The sequence below is a fragment of the Melanostigma gelatinosum genome, assembly GCF_949748355.1.
Source record: "Melanostigma gelatinosum genome assembly, chromosome: 12".
Classification (NCBI taxonomy): domain Eukaryota; kingdom Metazoa; phylum Chordata; class Actinopteri; order Perciformes; family Zoarcidae; genus Melanostigma; species Melanostigma gelatinosum.
In genome coordinates, this window is record NC_136645.1 from 25,399,698 (window position 1) to 25,420,773 (window position 21,076).

Genomic DNA, 21,076 nt, shown 5'->3' on the forward strand with positions numbered 1-21,076 from the left:
GGAGAGCAGAGCAGATTGCGTCCTCTGTGGAACGTTTTGCTCTGTATGCAAACTGAGAGGGATCCATGGTGGGGGGGAGGATGGACTTGATGTGGGCCATGACTAGCCGTTCAAAACACTTCATAATGATGGGGGTCAGTGCCACGGGGCGATAGTCATTGAAGCAGGATGGAGCCGGTTTCTTGGGTACAGGTATGATGATGGAGGTTTTGAGGTGTGATGGGACAGCAGCTTGACTCAGAGAAGTGTTGAAGATAACAGTGAAGATATCTGTTAGCTCCTCTGCGCAGTCCCTTAGTGTGCGGCCTTGGATGTTGTCTGGGCCTGTTGCTTTTCGGGGATTGATGGTGGAGAGTGCTCTTTTCACACTTGCAGCAGACAGGCACAGGGCCTGGTCGTGGGGGGAGGGTGAGGTTTTCTGTGGGCTAGTGGTGTTTGTTGATTCAAACCGTGCGAAGAAGCTGTTGAGGTCGTTCAGCAGAGAGATGTTGTCATCACAGGTCTGTGAAGCAGGCTTGTAGTCCGTTATGGTCTGGATGCCCTGCCACAGGCTGCGTGTGTCTCTGCTGTCCTTGAAGTGGTTGATGCTTTTTTCAGAGTAGTCCTGTTTTGCTTTTCTAATGCCCCGGGACAGGTTGGCTCTCGCTGTTTTCAGGCCATTTCTATCTCCGGCATTGAAGGCTTTGTCTCTGGCCCGCAGCAGCTGATGGACGGCCCCTGTCAGCCAAGGCTTCTTGTTAGCCCTAGTGGTGATGGTCTTTTTAGCCGTTACATCATCTGTGCATTTCCGGATGTAGGAAAGAATAGTGTCTGTGAGCTCCTCATTGTCTATATTGTTATTGTACGTGGCTGCATGTTTGAACATGTCCCAGTCTGTTGTAGCGAGACAGTCCTTGAGAGCAGATCTTGATCCTTCGGGCCACACTGTGATCTCTTTTCGAACCGGTTTTTTCACTCTCACTCTGGGCCTGTATGCTGGCGTTAGCATAACAGTGAGGTGGTCAGAGAGTCCAATGTGGGGGAGAGGGGTGGCCTTGTATGCTCCTTTAAGTGAAGTGTAGACTAAATCCAGGATGTTTTTCTCCCTTGTTGGGAATATTGTCTTATTGTAATTAAATTTTTGATTTTAAATTTTGATTTTTAATCTTAATCTTTAATTCCCTTCTCGAAATTTTATTTCGTTTCCTTTCCAGGTTTAATAATTTGTTTCATTTCTTAAAACTAACAGCCAGCTGTGTAGTAGTTTTGATCGTTTATTTGTAATACCTTGCTTGCTTTCTTAAATCCCTCAAAGAAGTTACACACAGCTGTCACAGGCCCAAAGTGCTAAACTACATTAGCATTTTCGCACCTCTGGCTGCAAAGCAGTAGTGATACCTCAGAGCAGCAACAGTAGAAACGTAAGTCACAGAGCTAGACATTTCACTGTGCGCCTGCATGAACCGTAACACTAACAGTAATTAACACCTAACAGTAGAAATCCTAAGTTACAGAACTAGACATTTCACTGAGAACCGTAAACACTAACAGTTTCCGTTCTAACACTAGGGAATTAACAACCACTGGGAGTCGCGCTCATTAGAGAGAATGAACAACGAGAAATTCCCCATTCCTGGAGCTGTAGCTCCAGAAGACACCGCCTTACGAGATGCGGTGGCTGATGTCCTCGGACTCACAGCAAAGGAAAGAGAGTACTTTGCAAAATACACTGCTGTCCTATGCGACGAGCAATTAGAGCAGCTGGTGGCTTATGTAAATAACCCAGCAGGTAACAGAGAGCGCCTGATTCAGGACGTAATCGGCGAAATACTGCTCATCAACCATCAGAAAATGCAGCTGCAAGCTGCCCGAACCCGGGCACAGAGCGACGAGCAGCAACGCGAGATCTGGACACTCCGAACAGAGGTTCAGGAGTTGTCACGTGACTGTAGAGCCCTACAGTCAGAAAATAGTAGCCTGCGCAGTGACCTCAGAGAGGTCAACCTAGAACTCTCTAAAGCATCAGAGAGTGATGACAAACTGAAAGCGCTTCAAGGTGTTCCAGCAACCCCGGTAGGTACTGCTACCCCCTACCGAGCCTTTCAGCCCAGTCATTTCTTGGTCTCGGCTCCCTCATTCCCCGAGACCCGAACCACCTTGCATTTCTTGAACGCGACATCCCCAACCAGGAGGAGAGAGGACCAACACCAGGTCCTAGACGGCCCAGGTGGCTTCAAAACCACCTCAGGCGACCGCAATCCTCCACGCAGTTCACGCGCGCGACAAGAACTGACCTCCTCCCCCTCAGGGAGGGAGGATGATCGTCGTTACCACCATCGCGAGTATGGAGACTCAGACGACTCGGACGGCTCAGGCCCCATCAACCTTGGAGGCCTTCGTACTCGACAGATTGAGTCTCTGGCAAAAGACGTAGAGCGCTTCAATCCCGATAATCACGACTCGAGCATCGATGACTACCTAAGGGGGATCGATCGCTGCCTCCTCGACCTATCGCGACCCTCATCGCGCGAAAAGCTAAAGCTAGTGTGGAAAACCACTGCGCGAAGCGTCCATGCTTTCGTGGAAACGCTCCAGCCGAGCATCCGCGACTGCTATTCATCCCTTTGTCACGCCCTTAGGGAGGAGTACTCCCTGTACACCGACCCAGCTTCTGCCACCCTCGGCGCCTTTGCCATTTCCCAGGAAAGGCTACAGTCTCCGAGAGACTACTTCAGGCGCTTGAGATCTGCGTACTTCCAAGGACGTAACGCCCCAGGTCTAGAAGAAGACCATGCCTTCAAGTCGCTATTCCTGCACAATCTCCACGACAACGTGAGATACGATGTTACTATGCACTGCAGAACGAGTAACCTCACCATGCCAGAGATTAGGAAATACGCGCAACTTGCATGGGAGACACGCGGACGGCCGACAAATCGGTACGAAGACACCGCCATAGTCTTAGGCATCCAACAGTCGAGCGACTCCGACCTAGCGTCGGAAGACAACGAGAGGACTTGGCCTAGCGAGCCCTGGTCACCCCCGAGGAACAAACGACCCTGGCGGTCGAAAGACCAACGGAACCAGGGGGGTGAAAGACGCCCTCAAGGGCAACACATCAGGTAACGCTGACTCGCAGCCCACCTGACTCAGCCAAGTGACCTTTCCCCCTGCTGCCAAGTCGACGTGGTAGGGGGGGGGGGAAGAGAACTCAGCACACTTCCGGAAACGACCACTCCCATGTCGCACCTCGTTCTTCAACCTTCTTGGGCGACCTTGTTCGCAAAGGCAATGCCCGTTATGTATATATCTATACATATTCTTCAGTCTTACTGGGGGGTCATAACACTCTTGCTCTACCCGACTCCGGGTCAGAAACGAGCCTCATGTGTTCCCCCACCTTTTCGCATACACCTCTAGGGTGCCACAACCTTAGAGGCCCTTCGAGCACCCTAGCTCGTAAAATCTTTCGTCAACTAAGCCTTCTTCTCCTGCTCTCTCAGCATGAGCCACCTCCAGCTTGTTCAACGAAGCCACCGCCTTCTTTCAGCCGAGTCATCGCCCGGGCCTGTCAAGTCGCCAGTGCCGTAGGTAACTGAACTTGACCTGTGCGCCGGACCTGTCTCCATCTCTAATTAGGAGGGTGGGGGGAGGGAGATATCACCAGCCCGCCATGACACACTCCAGAGTGAAACTGTTCGCGACGTTTCCCTGAGTGCTGACGGTAACGTGGGGATATCCGCCCTCGCCACTTGAACAGCGCGAAGGGGGGTGGGATCTCTGACAACAGAAACTTAGAGAGATGTACTTCACAGGAAGTACACTCTAATCTCGCCAGTGCCGAAACCAACCGGCAGAATGGCAGCTTACTATTGACTACTAACGTTTAACTGCATGCTCCAACTCACCCTGTAGACATGCACTAACCGCTAACACATCCAACTTGAACCAGAACAGTTGCATGACCTGACAAACCATTGTGACTGTAAACTGATGCTCCACTCTTATAGAGAACCCTTTGCATGCTTTATAGACTCTACCAGAAGTAACCAAAGAAGACATAACCTCTGCCGTAGCAGTCAGATTTAACCCAGGACCTCATCCGAGAAGGCTCAGCTGTCAACAGCTGGAGCAGCGAGAGACCAGCCTAGCTAGTCACACTAGCCGTGCTAAGAAATCTGTAAATCTGCTACCACTACTGTTATGCAACCCTCACAGGTACCTCTGGCCCATAGCCTTGGCAACGCAACTCCAATATCGATAGATTCTAAAACTTAGACACAGGACTCGCTCTAAATCTACCGATTAGAGAGAGATAGACGCACATATCATGTACCAATAGATCCAGAAGCGACAGACTAACTGGATTCCCTCCTATTCATAACACCACGTAGCCAACCTACGACTGCTCCGCCGACGGACTCCAGTCCTGTCTAGGAGTTGAACCAGTAACCACTGTTTGCCCCTCACCTGCTTCTTGTCTTTCTATTCTTTCCTTCTCTCTCTTTTGTGTTTTTGTTTATTTGGGTTGTTACTTTCTTTGACACTGTGCCACAATGCTAGAATATCACAACATCATAATAGCGATTGAATTATTTGGGAATAATGTTTTGCTCACCTATGATTTGAATTGTGTATGATAGTAGATGTAGGTAGAAGTAGTTAAAGTCATCTGCCCAGATGCCACCTTAGTCATCTGCCCAGATGCCAATGAACTCTGAACTTGAACACCATGAACTTGACCACTATGAACCTTGAACTCTATGAACAATGAACACTGCCTGTTTTAACCACTGCTTTTGGTCTCAGGAACACTTGGACTGTCTCACCTTTTCAGGTTTCCCCACCACATGGATGCACATGCCAGCCCTTGGTTTGCTCTAAAGACCGAAGCCAACATCTCGCTCTTCAGAACAAAGGGGGGATGTTGGGCTCTGGCCTATGGCTTAAACATGTGCTGTGGACAAAGAGAATCTGGCCTTCACTGTTTCAAGCAAAGGTCTCATCCTGAGTTGTAGTTTGAGGAGAGCAAAGGAATGTCACACTAGGGTGTGAATTCCCCCTCCCCCCAAAAAACTATGGTTCCTGAAGTCACCTGAATGCACCGCTGCAATCTCATTGGCCGAAGGCCAAGAGACCCCAGGACCCCTGTGGTTCAACCACTGTCCCACAAAAGTGCCTGCAGATCACACCTCCTTGCTTTTTCCCGTCGACCTCCGTCGAACAGGGAGCACACCACGCTCTCGTCGCTCGGACACCCCCGTCCAGGCCACAGAAGAACCAGCTTTCCCCCCACGAGGGAGCCCCTCGAACCCTCATCAAACCCTGACAGGTCACGAACCATTTCGCTGGACGAAACAGCCCGCGATAACGAATCTGCATCAGCATTCGTTCAGTGCTTTCTGCTTCTTTTTATTTTGTGCACAAACCGGCACAGAGGAGCCGACGAAGCCTCGCTCCTCTCCTGACCGATGATTACCGGGAGACCTACGGACCACGTCGTCTCAGCCGAAGTTAAACTGTCCTCCCTGCAGCGAGTACAGATCGGACCTGCGTTTGCTCCAGAGCCACGCCAACGGACCGAAGCCGCACCAGCAAACGCCGTGCGACACACAGCGCCCGCTGCAAAGCCGCGCTGCAAGCAGCTCCCCCCCCTGTCCCCCTTCCCGACGAGGAAGACGGACCACTTTGCTCACGCACACTTCAACGTTGCAACGAAGCATCGACAAGTAAGGTTCATGGCGTCTGGGCATAGCTTAGCTTAAATTAACTTAAGTTTAATTCAGGCCATTCATTTATATGTTGATATTCCCGTGTTTTTGTGTGTTTAAATTACTGTCGCGTGATATTGAGGTATTACGCAATCATTACGGCGCAGAGAAGCGCCGCTGTATTTGTGTATCAACTATGACTGTTTCTTTGGGATTATTTTCATTCATTGTCTTCCACTCCGTGTGGAAGTTCTCTTTTCATTAACTCGACTCGGTGAGTGAGCTGAGGTGCGTGGTTTATCACGGCATAAGTTACCGGCAGTTCAAAGACGACAGCGGTATATTTATGCATGATAGAACCAGCAAGCAGGCTCCCTACCACATCGCACGCCGAAGCGTGATTCACTTCGAGTTCTCGCTCCTTTTTTCTCTTTCCTCCTTTCACGAAACACACACACACACAGCTCCTAGTTCTACCCCTGGGGAACCTCGTTCAAACGAGCGCACACCACACGTGCTGCATCGGCACACGTGAATTACATACAGCAGCCTAACTGCCATTTTGGTCCGCGTCACTCGACTCCGCCATCTTTGTAGTTTTTAGCTGTAGTTCTTAAGGCCCCTCCCCTTTGGCCAGCGTCACTCGACGCCGCCATCTTTGTAGTCTTTAGCGTAGCTGTAAGACTCCTTCCTGTTCACCCACAGACCCACACACACACATACACATACACACACAGACATACACCCTCATCCACTTTATTCATTCTTTAGTTTAGGCATATAAAATTGTATGATAACCCAAACACGCTCCTTTAGTTCCCAACAGTGCTTAACAGAGCAGACATTTAAAAGCATAAAAAACACAATGTGACCCTAGGGTCAATAAATGATATACACAGAGAAAAGTAAAAAATTTAAAATAAAACAATAAAAAATAAAATAACAATGTAAAACATATTTTAAGAGCAGGTCTAGGACATGGGTTTACTTTTACACAAACGCCAGCCTAAACAGGTGGGTTTTGAGCTGGCGTTTAAAAGTATCCACAGTATCTGCGAGGCGCAGAGTTGCAGGCAGAGCATTCCAGAGCCTCAGGGCCACTGCCTCAAAGGCTCGGTCACCACGGGTCTTAAATCGTGTGCGTGGGACTGACAGAAGACCTAGAGCGTTTGACCTGAGAGTGCGGGCGGGTGAATGGGGGCGAAGTAGATCAGCTACATAAGTCGGAGCCTGACCGTGAAGTGCTCTGTAAGTGATGGTGAGAATTTTGAAGTGTATCCTAGATGCTACAGGGAGCCAGTGGAGAGATCGGAGTACGGGGGTGATGTGAGACCGTCGATTTGTCCTGGTGAGTAATCTGGCGGCAGCGTTTTGGATGACCTGTAGACGGTTAAGAGCAGATACACTGAGTGATGTGAAAAGTGAGTTGCAGTAGTCAATGCGTGAAGAGATAAATGTGTGTATGATCATCTCTAATTCAGGTGTTGATACTACAGATCTCAGTTTACTGATATTTCTTAGATGAAAGAAACATGACCTGGACAGCTGCTTAACATGAGGGTCAAACGACATGGATCGATCAAAGAAAATCCCAAGATTGCGCAGGTTGCAATGGGCAGCAGAGGAGAGTGGACTAATAATCTGCCTGATCATGGGGACAAACTCCTCTGGAGCAATAACTAGGACCTCCGTCTTAGAGTCGTTGAGTTGTAAGCAGTTGTCTGCCGTCCAGTCTCTGATGGCATTGACACAGTCCAGGAGCCTAGTTAATGTGAATGCCTTGCTGGGTTTTAATGACAGACGGAGTTGGATATCATCTGCATATAAGTGATAGGACACATTATAGCTTTTTATAATCAGCCCCAAAGGTAACAGATAAAGGGAAAATAACAGAGGCCCCAGAACCGAGCCCTGCGGTACACCACAAGACAGTGGAGAGGTAACAGACACAAAATCACCCAGAGACATTGAAACTTCTGTCATTGAGGTAAGATGTAAACCAGTCTAACACTATGCCAGATATGCCCACCCAATCACGTAGCCTCTTAATCAGGATGTTATGGTCTACACTACAGTGTCAAATACAGAACTGCGGTCCAGAAGAACTAACACAGAGCACCACTTGCATCAGCACACATGAGAATGTCATTTGAAACCCTCAGGAGAGCGGTTTCAGTAGAGTGTTGCTTACGAAACCCAGAGTGGAACTTGTCATACATGTTGTGCCTCTCCAGTGCAGCAGTAAGTTGTTTGGCCACCACTTTCTCTAAAATTTTGGACAAGAAAGGCAGTTTTGATATGGGCCTGTAGTTCATGGGCAAAGCTGGATCTAAGTTAGGTTTCTTTATTATGGGCTGGATAGTGGCATGTTTTAAATAGGAAGGGACAATTCCTGTAGACAATGAGGAATTGACAATAGATGTTACTGCAGGGCCAATAGTTAGCAGAACTTTCTTAAATAGAGGATGGTATTATATCCAGAGGGCAAGATGATGGCTTTGTTTTGTTAGTCCATCAGGTCTTGAAGGCTGATAGGCTGGAAAGAGTCCAGAACAGCAGGAGATTGCGAGGAGCTACATGTAGATGAACAGATCCCAGGCTGAATGCCAGACCTAATACATGTTACCTTATCAATAAAATAGATAAGGAATTTGTTGCAATCGTCAACAGAACAGCATGGTAATGTAGAGACAGACGGTGAAACAATTCTCTTAATTGTGTCAAACAGAATCTTGAGATTTCTCTTTGAGGAAGAGATTAGGTTGGCAAAATAAGCAGTTCTAGCTTCCTTTACTCCAGTATTAAAAGAAACTCTGAGGTCTTTGAGATATGAGCGATGCACTTCTAGCCCAGTAGCTTTCCAGAGCCGCTCTGTCCTGCGACACTTCTGTCTCAGGCTGCACACAGCGTCTGTCATCCACGGAGAAGTGTTATAGGCTGCCCTGGTCCTTTCCTTAAGAGGTGCCACTTTATCCAGCAAAGTGGTGCAATGTTCATTAAATGACTGTATCAAGAGTTCAACATCATTGAGATTTGTGTTAATATCACAGCAGAAGTGCATAGAGAACTGATCAGCTGTACTCTGAGTAATAATGCGGGAGTGGAATGTTTGTTTCAGACACAAGGGGTCAGCATTGACAGAAAGATCAAAGAAAATACATTTATGGTCACTGATCAATAGGTCCTCACAACGGGTATTAACATGGCGATGGCTGTAATCCAAAATGCCGACGGCAAAGTCGGCGAACTCTAGGCTTCAAAACCTCAGTCTACAAACCAATGTGTGGCGTCACGATGCCTACGCCCACTTCTTATATGCTGTCTGTGTTAGACCCTGCAACATATCACGGCTTCTACAGAATTGCATACATTTTGAATGGGATTATTGAAATATATATTTGATACATTATTTTGTGGCAACAAAATCTTGGCTCGGACACTTTTGAAATCGAGATTTTGAACCCGAATAAGGGTTTTCATGCTTTATTTCTGTTTTCCAAATTGGCCCTGGGGGGAGGGGGGGGGGGGAACTGCACCATTTAAAAGCAGCGCACAGTCCAACACAACACATACGACCCTGAGTAGGATAAGTGGTTACGGATCATGGATGGATGGATGGACTTGCATTTGTATCGTGCCTTTCAACCTCTTTACATTACATGTCATTCACCCACCCATAGACAAACATGGCACAGCCTTTGGGAGCAATCTTTTTGGTGTCTTTAAGTGTCTTACCCAAGGACACATCAACACGGATTGGAAGGTAACCTGACAGATCTCTGGGTTCATTAAGATTGATGATGGCCAGTAGTTCCCATGACAGTTCGTTGTCAGTTCGTCTCCGTTACTGGAGTCTGTAAGGCCTATGAGATACACTCATAAACATTGGAAAAGAAAGCGCGTGGATTGGATTAGGTGCAGACCATCACTGCCCACGGCATCTTCCAACCAGCCAGAGCAGCCGTACCGAGACCCACGGAGGGTAGTGTGACCACCACGATAAGAGGGCTGGGATAAGAGCTAGGCTGGCCCAGCTTGGACCAAAGGTTGTTCCACTACCCAGCCTGCTCCTGGTTGATGTCTGGTCGCAGGAAAGTGGAATGGATGAAATTGGACTCTGCTTGGTCCAGCAACAGGAGATTGGACACTGTTGTGCCCACATCTTGCAGAGACGTGGCCAACAGAACGCAGGACACCGGTGGGACGAGGAGAGGTGCATTCTGTTTGCATTGGTGATGCTGAAAATGTTAATTGTATGTTTTGTTTATTTATTGTATGTATATATATATATATATATATATATATATAGTCAGCAGTGATGGAAATATGACACCTGGGTGGACATACTCATGTATGTGAATATATATATATATATATATATATATATATATATATATATATAGCTGGAGCTGATAAATACCCATGACTACTGCAGAGTCATTTGTCCTGGGAATGATGGCTGATTGTAACCTTCCCAGTGAGTTCAATGGGTCTCTGATAGGTCGATAGTGTTTAGGTCGTCTGATAGGACAGGGGCTTTAGTCATCACAGGTGACCGCCACCTTGGACGGCTAAGAGGCAAACCATGTGTAGATTTTTGGACTGATAACTTTCAACGATTTTAATCCAAACCAACCAGCCAGTTCAACCAGTTGAACAAAGCTCTGTAGCCGGTCCCAGCTCTAGACGGGTCTGATGTAGGTGTGATGAACTCATAGCTATTGAAGAGATCTTTAGGTAGCTTCTATATCTTCTGTCGTTTCTTTTTTTGTGCTCTTGTCTTAATTGTAAGAGGAGTGCCACGCCTAAATGTATCTGTCCCACAGTGAATAAATGGTTGAGGGAATAAACATCCCTATGTAGCCTTCTTTTCTTCTTAATCACACTCTGGTGATCAGAAAATGTGTGTGTAACTGTGTATGTGCATGCATACCTGAGTGTGTGTGGAAACTAGACTACACACACGCCATGCTGATTACACGGCAAGGTGATACCACCTTCACTCAGGAGTCGCGCAAGCACACACGTTTGTCTTTCTGTACTTGTGGGGACCCCGTTTACAGAATGCATTCCCTAACGCTAACCTTCACACATCACAACAGGACACATTCATCACAAGCGCCTCTCTTTTCACCTGAACTGAACCAAGTCTGGACCTGCCAAATGTCCTCACAAAGGTAGCAATACACACGCGTGTGTGTTTGAATGTGCATCCTGTAATGGTGAGACAGTGAGAAAGGAAACACAGTGAACTAACACAGTGTGGTTGACAGTGATAGCCACACGTATACATTACAGCACATCCTTCCACTGGAACCAAAAAACTGCTCACTTCTCTTGTTACTCTGCTGGTTCTGAACGTTGGTACCGTTGGTACGTACTGCCCGAGCCCCCGGGAACAGCGCCGGGCTTTTGAAGTAAATGTGACAAAGTGACCAAACGGTGCTATGGGGCCCAAAAATGTTCCCATAGACTTACATCGGGAAAGAGATGTCTGTAAATCAGAAGATTATTTTTCTGTGGAGGTAAATCAACTTCCCAATATGAGCAGTGGTCTCTTTAGTACTTATTAACTGAGTGACCCAGGAATGTCTATAGGTGGCCACTAGGGATGGTAATGTGCATGAACAGAGCACAGACATTTTTTAATGCATTAACATCGTACTAATATTTAGCAAACGCATAAATCAGTCGGCTACATGCACACACATAACTGTTGATGGCTGGTCTCTAGAAAAGTAGGCTGACATTAATGAGAAATAAGTAAGACCTTTGTATGAGCTCATTTACAAAAGTTAAGTAGTCAAAGTGGCTCAAAACAAAAATGTATTATGCAAACCCTAGATCCGATCGCCCTCTAAAAATGATCTCAAAAGCACTAATCAGAAGTATACAGTATACCAGACAATATAGCATACGCTGTTATAATAGGACAGTTAGCCTGAATGTTTTGGGAGCAGGTTGTGATCACATTTAAGACGGTTAAAGTCGTGGACTTTGTTGTGCAGAACAAACACCTTTAACAGGCTTAATCTGAGAGGACTTAAGTAATAGGGATCATTACAGAGTTAGTGTGATGTGAACATTTTGATCAAGCAACAGTGTGTTTGGATATCTTCAGGCTCCTGAGCTTTATCATAAATAATATCATACCTATTTTACTAACATTATAGATAATGGTCTGACCTGGTCTTGAGTTACACCCGTCCATCCACCTCGACTCCTCCCTACGCTGACGTGAATGAACGGCCGGAGGAGCATTTACTCTGGCTTTACACACAAGAGGGTGGGTTGTGTGTCCGTATCAGATCCCAACGGCTGTGACAAAACCACGGCTGTGACAAAACCACGGCTGGTGATGTTCCACTGAAAAGTGCTTTCCTGCTCTGTGGCTTGCATGCGTTTGTGTTGTTGCAGAGATGGCACAGCATCCACCATACATGCACAACTATACCTGCTGGCCAAACACAATCGCCCCCCAGCAAGGTTTAAGCCAATGACGAGGCAGAAATATTGCCACTGAGCAACTTTCATAGGAATGAACAGACCCCTGCCGACACTGTATCCAGTTCTCTCGATGCATCCACGATACTACTTCCAGGAAATAGCCATAGCCATTATCAGAGTCCTGTCCGACTGCTGTTACTCAGACTTCAGTAACTCAGTACAATCAGGGGTTTTCAATAGATCTTTCTGAAAAAGTGGGAAACAAAGTTTAGGCTGTATTCTAACATACAAAATGTCATCACTGACCATGATTAGTGGTGTAACGAACCATTGTCGACCCATACGGATCCCATCTCACGGATCGCAAGCATGTGTTTAATTCCACAGTTTAACATTAACCATCAGAGTGTAAATAAAGTTTAACTGACATCGTTATCCACCAATATTCCGTAAAACATGTGTTCAGGAGATCATTCATGCTCCTCAAGTCTCTGATAATGTTTCATTGTAGACAACCAATCAGTGTTTAAAGCAACAGGAGGGGAGCTGTGGAAATTGAGTCTGTTCCACAGCGAGGAGGCCTGACCACGTGTCCAGCTGCTTTGTACAGTCGACACGCTGCAACAATAAATCTACCAAAACTGGTTTACAATTAAAAGGAATTTAATCCCACTGATGCAAGTACGATTACAGTTACACAATGGAGTAAATTACTCTTTAGAAATATTACAATATTAACCCACTTTGGAAAAAACTACCTCTGGTCCCAGGACACAGCCGTCCCAGGCAACCACACGCTAAAAAGAGGCAGAAAAACACTTTCTATCTCCCGCCCACATATCCGTTCGAAACTCCTCCCCTTCCGTGTATCCCAATTCCTATTGGCTAACTTCCAGGAGTGTAATCTGTCTGCCTTTCTGGCCCTGAGTTTACGAACACATTCAATGACTGTCAGTTGTTGTTTAATCCCTCTATGATAAACATTCCATATAATAGATAAGACTTTGCAACTTTTGCATAAGCTTCATGTCTCAAATTCTACTGTTAGCTACTAACCCTAAAACACTTAATACTTATCTTAATTATGCATTTCCAAAACGCTTATGTTTATGACTAATTATGAATTCTTAAATATGAATCATTGAACACTTTAATTATAGCAACTAAACACACAGTTCTTTGCTCAAATTTCTTACAGAGCTAGTAACGTTAGCAGCACCGCTAACGGTTAACCAACGGAGGTTCACTAGTTACATTATGATGCCTTCAGGCTCTGCTCAGTGAACATGAGTACTGGCTGAAGGTAAATTATAACGTGATCATGATGTAATCGTAACATGTAGTTTGGGTGATAAACTTGAAGAAATCCAGTATATGAGATGTTTTTTACATTAACATAAAATATATATTAGAGATGAATTATGAGCCGTTTACACTAATGATACATCATTAAAACTACTCATGACAAGATTTGTTTTAATCAATAAAAAATGCAATCTTTTATTTCTGGCAAAAAATAGTTTGGATCCTTGTCGACCAGCTGCTATTGTCAAACAACACAAAAAAGGGATCTGTATCTGTTAATATGGATCATCAATGATCGGCATGTATTGTTGAAGAAAATCATCTTTTAACTTAGGATTGAACTGAACACATTTGGTGTCATAAGAAAACGGTTTATATAACTTGTTATGTTGAACACGTTTGGTTACATAAAAACATTCTTAGGAAGTGAAAAGTAAAAAGTGAAGAGTAATACATTGGATTTGTTGAACTTGTTGAATGTTGGCTTGTGCTTATTAAAACACTTCCCGCTGGGTTGCAACTTCATATTCGCCGTCTCTTCTCGTCATTTTGCCACAACAGTATTGATCTATAAACGTTATATTTGCTATTTGTTTTTTCTTTTGTGCTGATCCTGATCTGTGACTCTGATTCGTGGTACGATCCGAAACGTGACTGTTATGATCCGTTGCACCACTGACCACGATGCTTTGGTTTTTTTGCACCCAACAGTTAAACATGAACTAGAACTAGTGTTAACAAGTAAAGAACGTCAACAAGTTGAAATGTTTGAAAATCGTCACTCTTTACTTGATGTATGAGGGTTGAAATTGAAGCACTTGAGGATTAAACCGTCAGTGAAGCACTGGAGGGGTTCAAACATCAGCTGCGACAGCAGTGGAAATGTTAGCTGAACATGAATCAATGAGTCTCAGTTGAAATGAAAATGCTGAACAGCTCCATGTAAAGAGAATGGCATGACAGAAGTTGAAAAGTAAGAGATGGAAGCAGCTGACATGTCAGTAGACATTTAACTATGTAGTTCAAATGTAAGATGTATGTAAATGTAAAGGATCACATCCCTGTGAGATGAATGGAGTGAACTGGAGGACATATTGTTGAGAAAGGCTGGGCTGGATATTTAGTCATTGACCTCAGTACAAATACAACAGAAACAGGAAGTTCTGGTGTCACTTTGGTTCCCTTGGTTGATACAGTTTGTGACGAAAACAACATTTTGACAAGGTGTTGAGGTGTTGCCTGATCCTGATGCTGCATTGTTTAGGAGAGGTTCTACATGACAAATCAAATCCCATCTTTCCCCCAATCAGCTTTAAGTGGAGCAAGTAACAATGTATTCATCTTCTAAGTTCACAAGAACATTTCATCAGAGTTTCACTTCTCTGTCATCATTCTGTTACTTCACAATTTCATGGGGGATCTTAAAAGGATATACATTCTGACACAAGTGGTGATTGATGATTCAAATCAAATCATCACTGCATTTATAGAATCAGCTTAAAATACAAAAGCATTTGTGTGACTTCCTGTTCTTGGCGCTTCCTCTATCTGCACCGTCCTATTTCTACTGCTGGCATCCGACCAGAAGCTGAGCAGCTACACAACGATGGCCACACATCGTCTGACGGAAAGTCATGTGACCTGCAGTTGTCAAAGCAACCCTTTTCCTGCACTGGTGCCAATTTCAGACCTTCACCGTTGGTGTATCGGTCCTTCTTCCTGTCCACAGCCAGATCCAACCAGAAGAAAACTGATCTTTAGTTCTGCCAAGGAGCTTCTGTTTCTGCTTAGATTCTTGATAAAGCGCGTAAAAATACTTTTCTACAATGTATGCTGATTGGTTGCAGAGTGAACGCAACTTTTTGAGTACAATTTGAAAAGTAGGGCTGCACGATATCATCTCAAGAAAAATGTCTGTGTTATATATTGAGATATGAAAAACATGCAGGAATATTCACCCTAAATTATCAAGGCTGCATTTTGAGTTAAACGCAACAATCTAGTGCCATCTGAGAGAAAAAGGAAGAAGCTCGATATGACTGTGATGAAACAGCAAAAGAGTCAAAGCCTCAAAGCCACGGTTAACGAGACGGCCCAGACTCGGGTCAGGTTGGGTCACTGACATCGCTGCAGGGAGGGAGGGCTCATTGAGTCCACGGAAAGGGGCGGGGTCCAGTGAAGCTGACATTCAGAGACACAAGCCACTGAGAACCGGGGAAGATTTCCAAGCAGCACCACGAAGACAACGTGAGAAAGGTTGAACCACTTTACTACTACAGCTTGGAGAACACTGTGATGTGATCAGCTGTGAGACAGACAGAGCTTAGCTACAAAGGACCTGATGCTGTATGTACGTTCAGCTGCTTTTCATAGTAAATAAGTACAGTAAGCACAAACAATGAAGGAGCCTGATGAGTAAAGAAACTGAGCCAATCTTTAAAATCTATATCAAATCCCAGTCAAGGCATAAACTGGATGATTATTAGATACATAAAACAGTAAATGGACTGTACTTCTACAGCGCCTTTCTAGTCTTCCAACCACTCAAAGCCCTTCAACACTACATGTCATCAGAACTAACTAACTACATTCACACACTGTGTCTGGAACAAGGTCACATGAACATGGACTGGAGGAGCCGGGGATCGAACCGCCGATCCTCTGATGGGCGGACGCAGCAGACGCCCTATATTATTAGATACATAAAACCTGATATGGGAGGAGAGCCGAGATGGAAGCTAAGCTAACCCAGCTAGGACCAAAGCCTACTCCACTACCCAGCATGCTGCTGGCTGCCTGATGCCCGGTCACAGAAAAATAAGAAGGATGAAAGCAGCGGGAGGTCGTGACTGCTGAGTCCACATCTTCACAGAGACCTGGATCCATGGTGGTCCAGGATCAAGCTGAACTTGATTGGACATGAGGACAGAGAGCAGGACTCTGGTGGACCAGAGGAGGACTCTGTTTACATCCTGATGCTTGCTGCTCAAACACAGTCACAGTTGATGAACAATGTTCTCCTCATGTTGAGTTTTTAATGTGAAGACGTCGGCCATGTTATCTGACCAGAGAATTGTTTCTGTTGCTGCGTCGACATTCCTGATGATGAAAATTTAAAAAATGCACGACTGTTTGTGTTTAGTTTGTCTTGTGTTTGTTGGGTTACAAATAGGCTTCATCTGCATTTGGTTGTGCATCCCTGTGTTGCATAATGACAATAAATTATCCTTGAATATCTCCATGTGCCAGAGCAATATAAAAACAGCCCTTGAACTTTATTAGCATCCTGGAATTACCATCACAACATGGCTCCTCGCGGCCCGATGCTTTGAGTGAGTGCACAGTAGCAGAACATAAATGAAGAGCAGCCAGATTCAAGTACTGATATGTCAGCAAGTAGCTACAAGCAATGTGAGAAAAAAAGAAGAATAAGAAACATTGCTGTGCATTTTGTAGGCGCACCACGCTGGGGCTGCTAGGGGGAAAATATGCAATATTTTATGTAGTAATGTAAGTGTCTATTTCTGGTAAATAAACAGATTTCAAAGTGTGCTCAGTTATTGACTAATATCACATTACCTGTGCGCGTGCCACGTCGTCTCTGCAGTATCCATGACGCTGCCAGACGGCTGACATGCTATTTTTAGGCACCAGTTCCGCTCTGGCATTCACTCTTTCATCTTGTCACACTTTCCTCATTAAACCATGCAGAGCAGTCTAGTGAGGCAGCACCTGTCTAATAAACCGCACTCCTATGTGTGCAGATTCTGACCAATCAGACGACGCCCAGCAGCGAGGGCTCTGTCTGATTGGCCAGAGAGTTACCAGCATGGTGGGTGTAAGGCAAAATAGCACCTACAGACACAATGTAATTCAGTACGCTTTTACTATATCCCATTCTTTCACCATGTGGTTCCACTTACTCACGCCACAGACTGATCTGAACATCTGATCTAAACTCCCCCACGTCCCTAAAAATAAACCACACCCTGAAGGAACACTTTATGGTTTTCTTACAGTACCCACAAATCCTGTCCACTGTCCCTTCAGTTCACCATTGGTGTTCAGGACACGTTATGACAGCCTGCAGACAGATGGTGATAAACACTAGCTGTATCTGTACTTCTCCGGTTGCATTTCTGACAGAGGTGTGTTTGTTGTCATTAGGGCTTCTATGCATTATCTGGACCCACTTATCTTATTCAGGGTAGCGGGGGGGCTGGAGCCGATCCCAGCCGACTTTTGGCAAGAGACGGGTACACCCTGGACAGACAACCACAGGGCTGACAGAGACAGATAAACATTCACACCTTCAGGCAATTTAGAGTCAACCATGAACCGCCTGAAGCTAGCCTGCATGTGTTTAAACCAGGAGGCTACCTCCGGTTCTGCAGAGTGAAGCCAGAAGTGTCTTAAAGCTGCATTCTCTCTAGTGTCCACCAGGGGCGACTCCTCTGGTTGTATAGAAGTCTATGAGAAAATGACTCTACTTCTCTCTTGATTTATTACCTCAGTAAACACGGTCTGGCATCGTTACGTCATTCAAGATGTAGTAACTTCTGACAGCGACGGCGAAATCGCCAAACTCAAGGCTTCAAAACATCAGTCCACAAACCAATGATGAGGTCACCATGACGACATCTACTTCTTAAACAGTCTGTGGTCTGGGCCATTCAACTTTCCTCTGGGCTTGAATTTCATAAACCAATTGATATTCAAATCTCATACAATGTCTCAGATGAGCATTTGTACATTATACCTCCATTAACCTGTTAACAGTACATCTGTGTCATGTACACAACTGCTATGTATCGGTAGGTACTGATGCGACATCTCTTTGGAAAGCTAAGATTCTTGTGATTCGATTTATGGAAACCGTTTCAAGATACAATCACAACAGCAGGTACAATCAACGCCTCTGTCAGACCACCAACCAACAAACAAGCAGTTACAAAATCGAGGCAGCGCACTCATGAAGCCTCATAAAAATCCACCCATCGATAACATTCCAACAACAATGGTCTTGTTACATTGGCAAAGGTCCAGACGATGCAATCCAGTAAAATATTTAGTCCATAACACATTATTACGTCAATAAATACCCACGGACTTCTGTTGCATCATTTCAAATTAGCCGACAGATATGCCTAATTATCTATATATTTTCGAACGTAACTTCAGTTTCTATGTAAACACTGACACTCTCTGTATCTCAAAATGGCGGCTGCACTCTGACCTTTCGATTGACACCTCACTTGACCCAATAGAAGCTTCCATGTCCTGTCCACAGCCTAGAATAGCCAACGAGAGTCCGCGTTGAAGGAAAGTGCCTGCCCCTCTTCAATCGTGTAAAGCTCGAGCCAATTGCAACCGATCGTTCTGATGACTGACGCGTCGTATAGCCAATGAAATTTCAAAAATAACGATATACAGCTTCAGGGGTGGATTTAGAGCCAGAACCCAGATGTTACCTGTGTATCCACGAGTCAGGTCCCTGCGTCTGTGCGTTAAGTGCACAGTGTGGTTTTTGAGAGTTTTGGAGATTTTAGGAAAGTGAATAATGGTGAAATAACTTATAGATTACTGTATTTAGACATAAATAAGCTTTAGATTTAATTATGAATACACATTTTTACACAGCCTAGGTATGAGACCATGGTTACCAAGCGTCTCCAAATGTCCTTTTTTGGAAAGCGCCTAGACATACCCTTAGAAAAACATGTGTAAAATATTCATTTTCTGTGGTATTGTTATCAGATCTGAACTTGGACTAGGTAAGGCTTCATGCTGTGGTACCATTGTGTTTTCCAGCTAATAAGTCCAGTTATAGTCATCTGCAGGCATCTGCTGTTTGCAAAGAAATATTCAGGCGGAAATAAAAACCTTCCACTTCAGTGTGTTCAAACCTCTATTACTCAATGTCAGTAGCACTTACAGCGATTCTGACTGTTGTGCAAACACCTTCAGAGTGTTACCTTTCAAAAGAGACCAAAACCATGCAGGTACTCCATATGGTTCAAGAACAGCTTTCAGTTTACTTTGGGTATGCCTTGGATAGGCCTTTTAGGCTCATTGTACTGGAGTGGTAACAGGTAACAGTGTCTGTCTCTGATTTGTTGAGGTTATTATTTGGAGTCCTCTCAGTCTTTGACGTGTGAGTGCGCGCGTTAGCCCACGTGTTCTTAAACTCCTATCCTGCTGAAGTCACCTGTAGTGTCAGGTGGATGCTCTCTCACTGACACAATGACAGCAGCAGCAAACACGCGGGCGCGCGCGCACACACGCACGCACGCACACACGCAGACGTCTGCGATGCTGTGCTGCAGGGCTAATGTTTGATCATATGTGTTGCTCTGCTTACCTTCCGTCCTGCATCGTATTGGCTCGCGCTCCACCGGGCCCGGTTGTCCCCCGCTGACTCCACGTTACCGGGCAGCGAGCCGGAGTCCGAATCCTCCCCCTCCTCCAGCTCCTCTTCCCCCTCTTCTCTCTCCTCCGCCTCAGTCTCCCTCTCCTCCGTTTTCAGCCGCTTTGCCGCCCTTCCGCACTCCCCCTCCTCGCGCTGGCCAGTTCCTTCTGCCGTCGACATGCTCGCGGCTGCGGTGGACCTGTTGGAGAGAGCGGGTCAGGAGCTGGTTAAACGGACACCTCCATGTCAGAAGTTATCCGTAGCGTGTCCTCGTTCAGCAGCCTCCGCGTCTCTGTCCCCTTGTTTGTGTGCACCCTCCACTCTCGGTCCGCGTCTGTCTCTCTATCACTCTCCAGCGCCAGTGATTTTTCTGTGTGGAGGTGTGAGTGGACCGGACACATCCCGCCCCGTGCTGTTCTCTTATTGGCCAGTCCGGCCCTGCGCCTCGAAGACACGGCGTGTGATTGGCCGGTGCCGATGCGTCAACTGTTTTCCGTGCTCTGCAGAGGAGTGCGCAAAGATGGAGCAGAGAGAGGAATGGTGGGCTCGATAAAAACAGAGGGGATGGACTCAAAATTGCAGAGCGTAGGAGAGAGAGAGAGAGAGCGAGAGAGAGAGAGAGAGAGAGAGAGAGAGAGAGAGACAGGGAGAGAGACAGAACGAGTGGATATTTGCTGCATCATTAACCAGCTGGAGGGGCCTCGCTGTACACACTCACCTTGCTGAAGGCTCTTTGGACATTGTTCTGTAGGCTGCAATGTCCCCAACAAAGGTCAAGCCAAGTTAGTGAGCGTCAACGTGGGGTACGATGCTGGGGTGGGGGGGGGGGGGGGGGGGGGGTGATATGACGATTCATGTTCATTTCTAAGAGCGCTTCTATGACGTGGGCCAACGTGTCCTCATACAACAGTTCATATATCTGAAGTCACTCACTTTGTGTGCGTTTTCTTACAAAAGTCAGGAACACGTGTCAATGCGCGCTCGTTACATGCATACGGTGTCTTAGAAATAAACTCCTGTTATCACAGGAAACTACTCAGTTAGTTTTAGGCAACACAGCTACTTGGTGAGGTTTAGGAATAGATCATCGTTTGAGTTAAAGTAGCTATGGAAGTGACAGACACGGGGAATGAACAGCGACTTGGCTGAAAGGTTGCTGGTTGTTGGACCCGACATCTCCCCTGCTGCCACCCCTGTGTTTGCTTTAGCATCCTTCATACTTCCT

At 45.8% G+C, this 21,076-nt stretch overlaps 1 protein-coding gene across 1 annotated transcript in view; it reads right to left on the bottom strand.

Annotated features, from left to right (window-relative positions):
* LOC306785954 (heterogeneous nuclear ribonucleoprotein L-like) overlaps positions 1–20,186 on the bottom strand; it is a 50,571-nt gene extending 30,385 nt beyond the window's left edge. Inside the window, exon 1 of the mRNA XM_079280552.1 lies at positions 19,804–20,186. Coding sequence (XP_079136678.1) covers positions 19,804–20,031 — 228 coding nt within the window. The 5' untranslated portion in view covers positions 20,032–20,186. The remainder of the gene's footprint in view (positions 1–19,803) is intronic.
* Between the last annotated feature and the right edge of the window lie 890 nt (positions 20,187–21,076).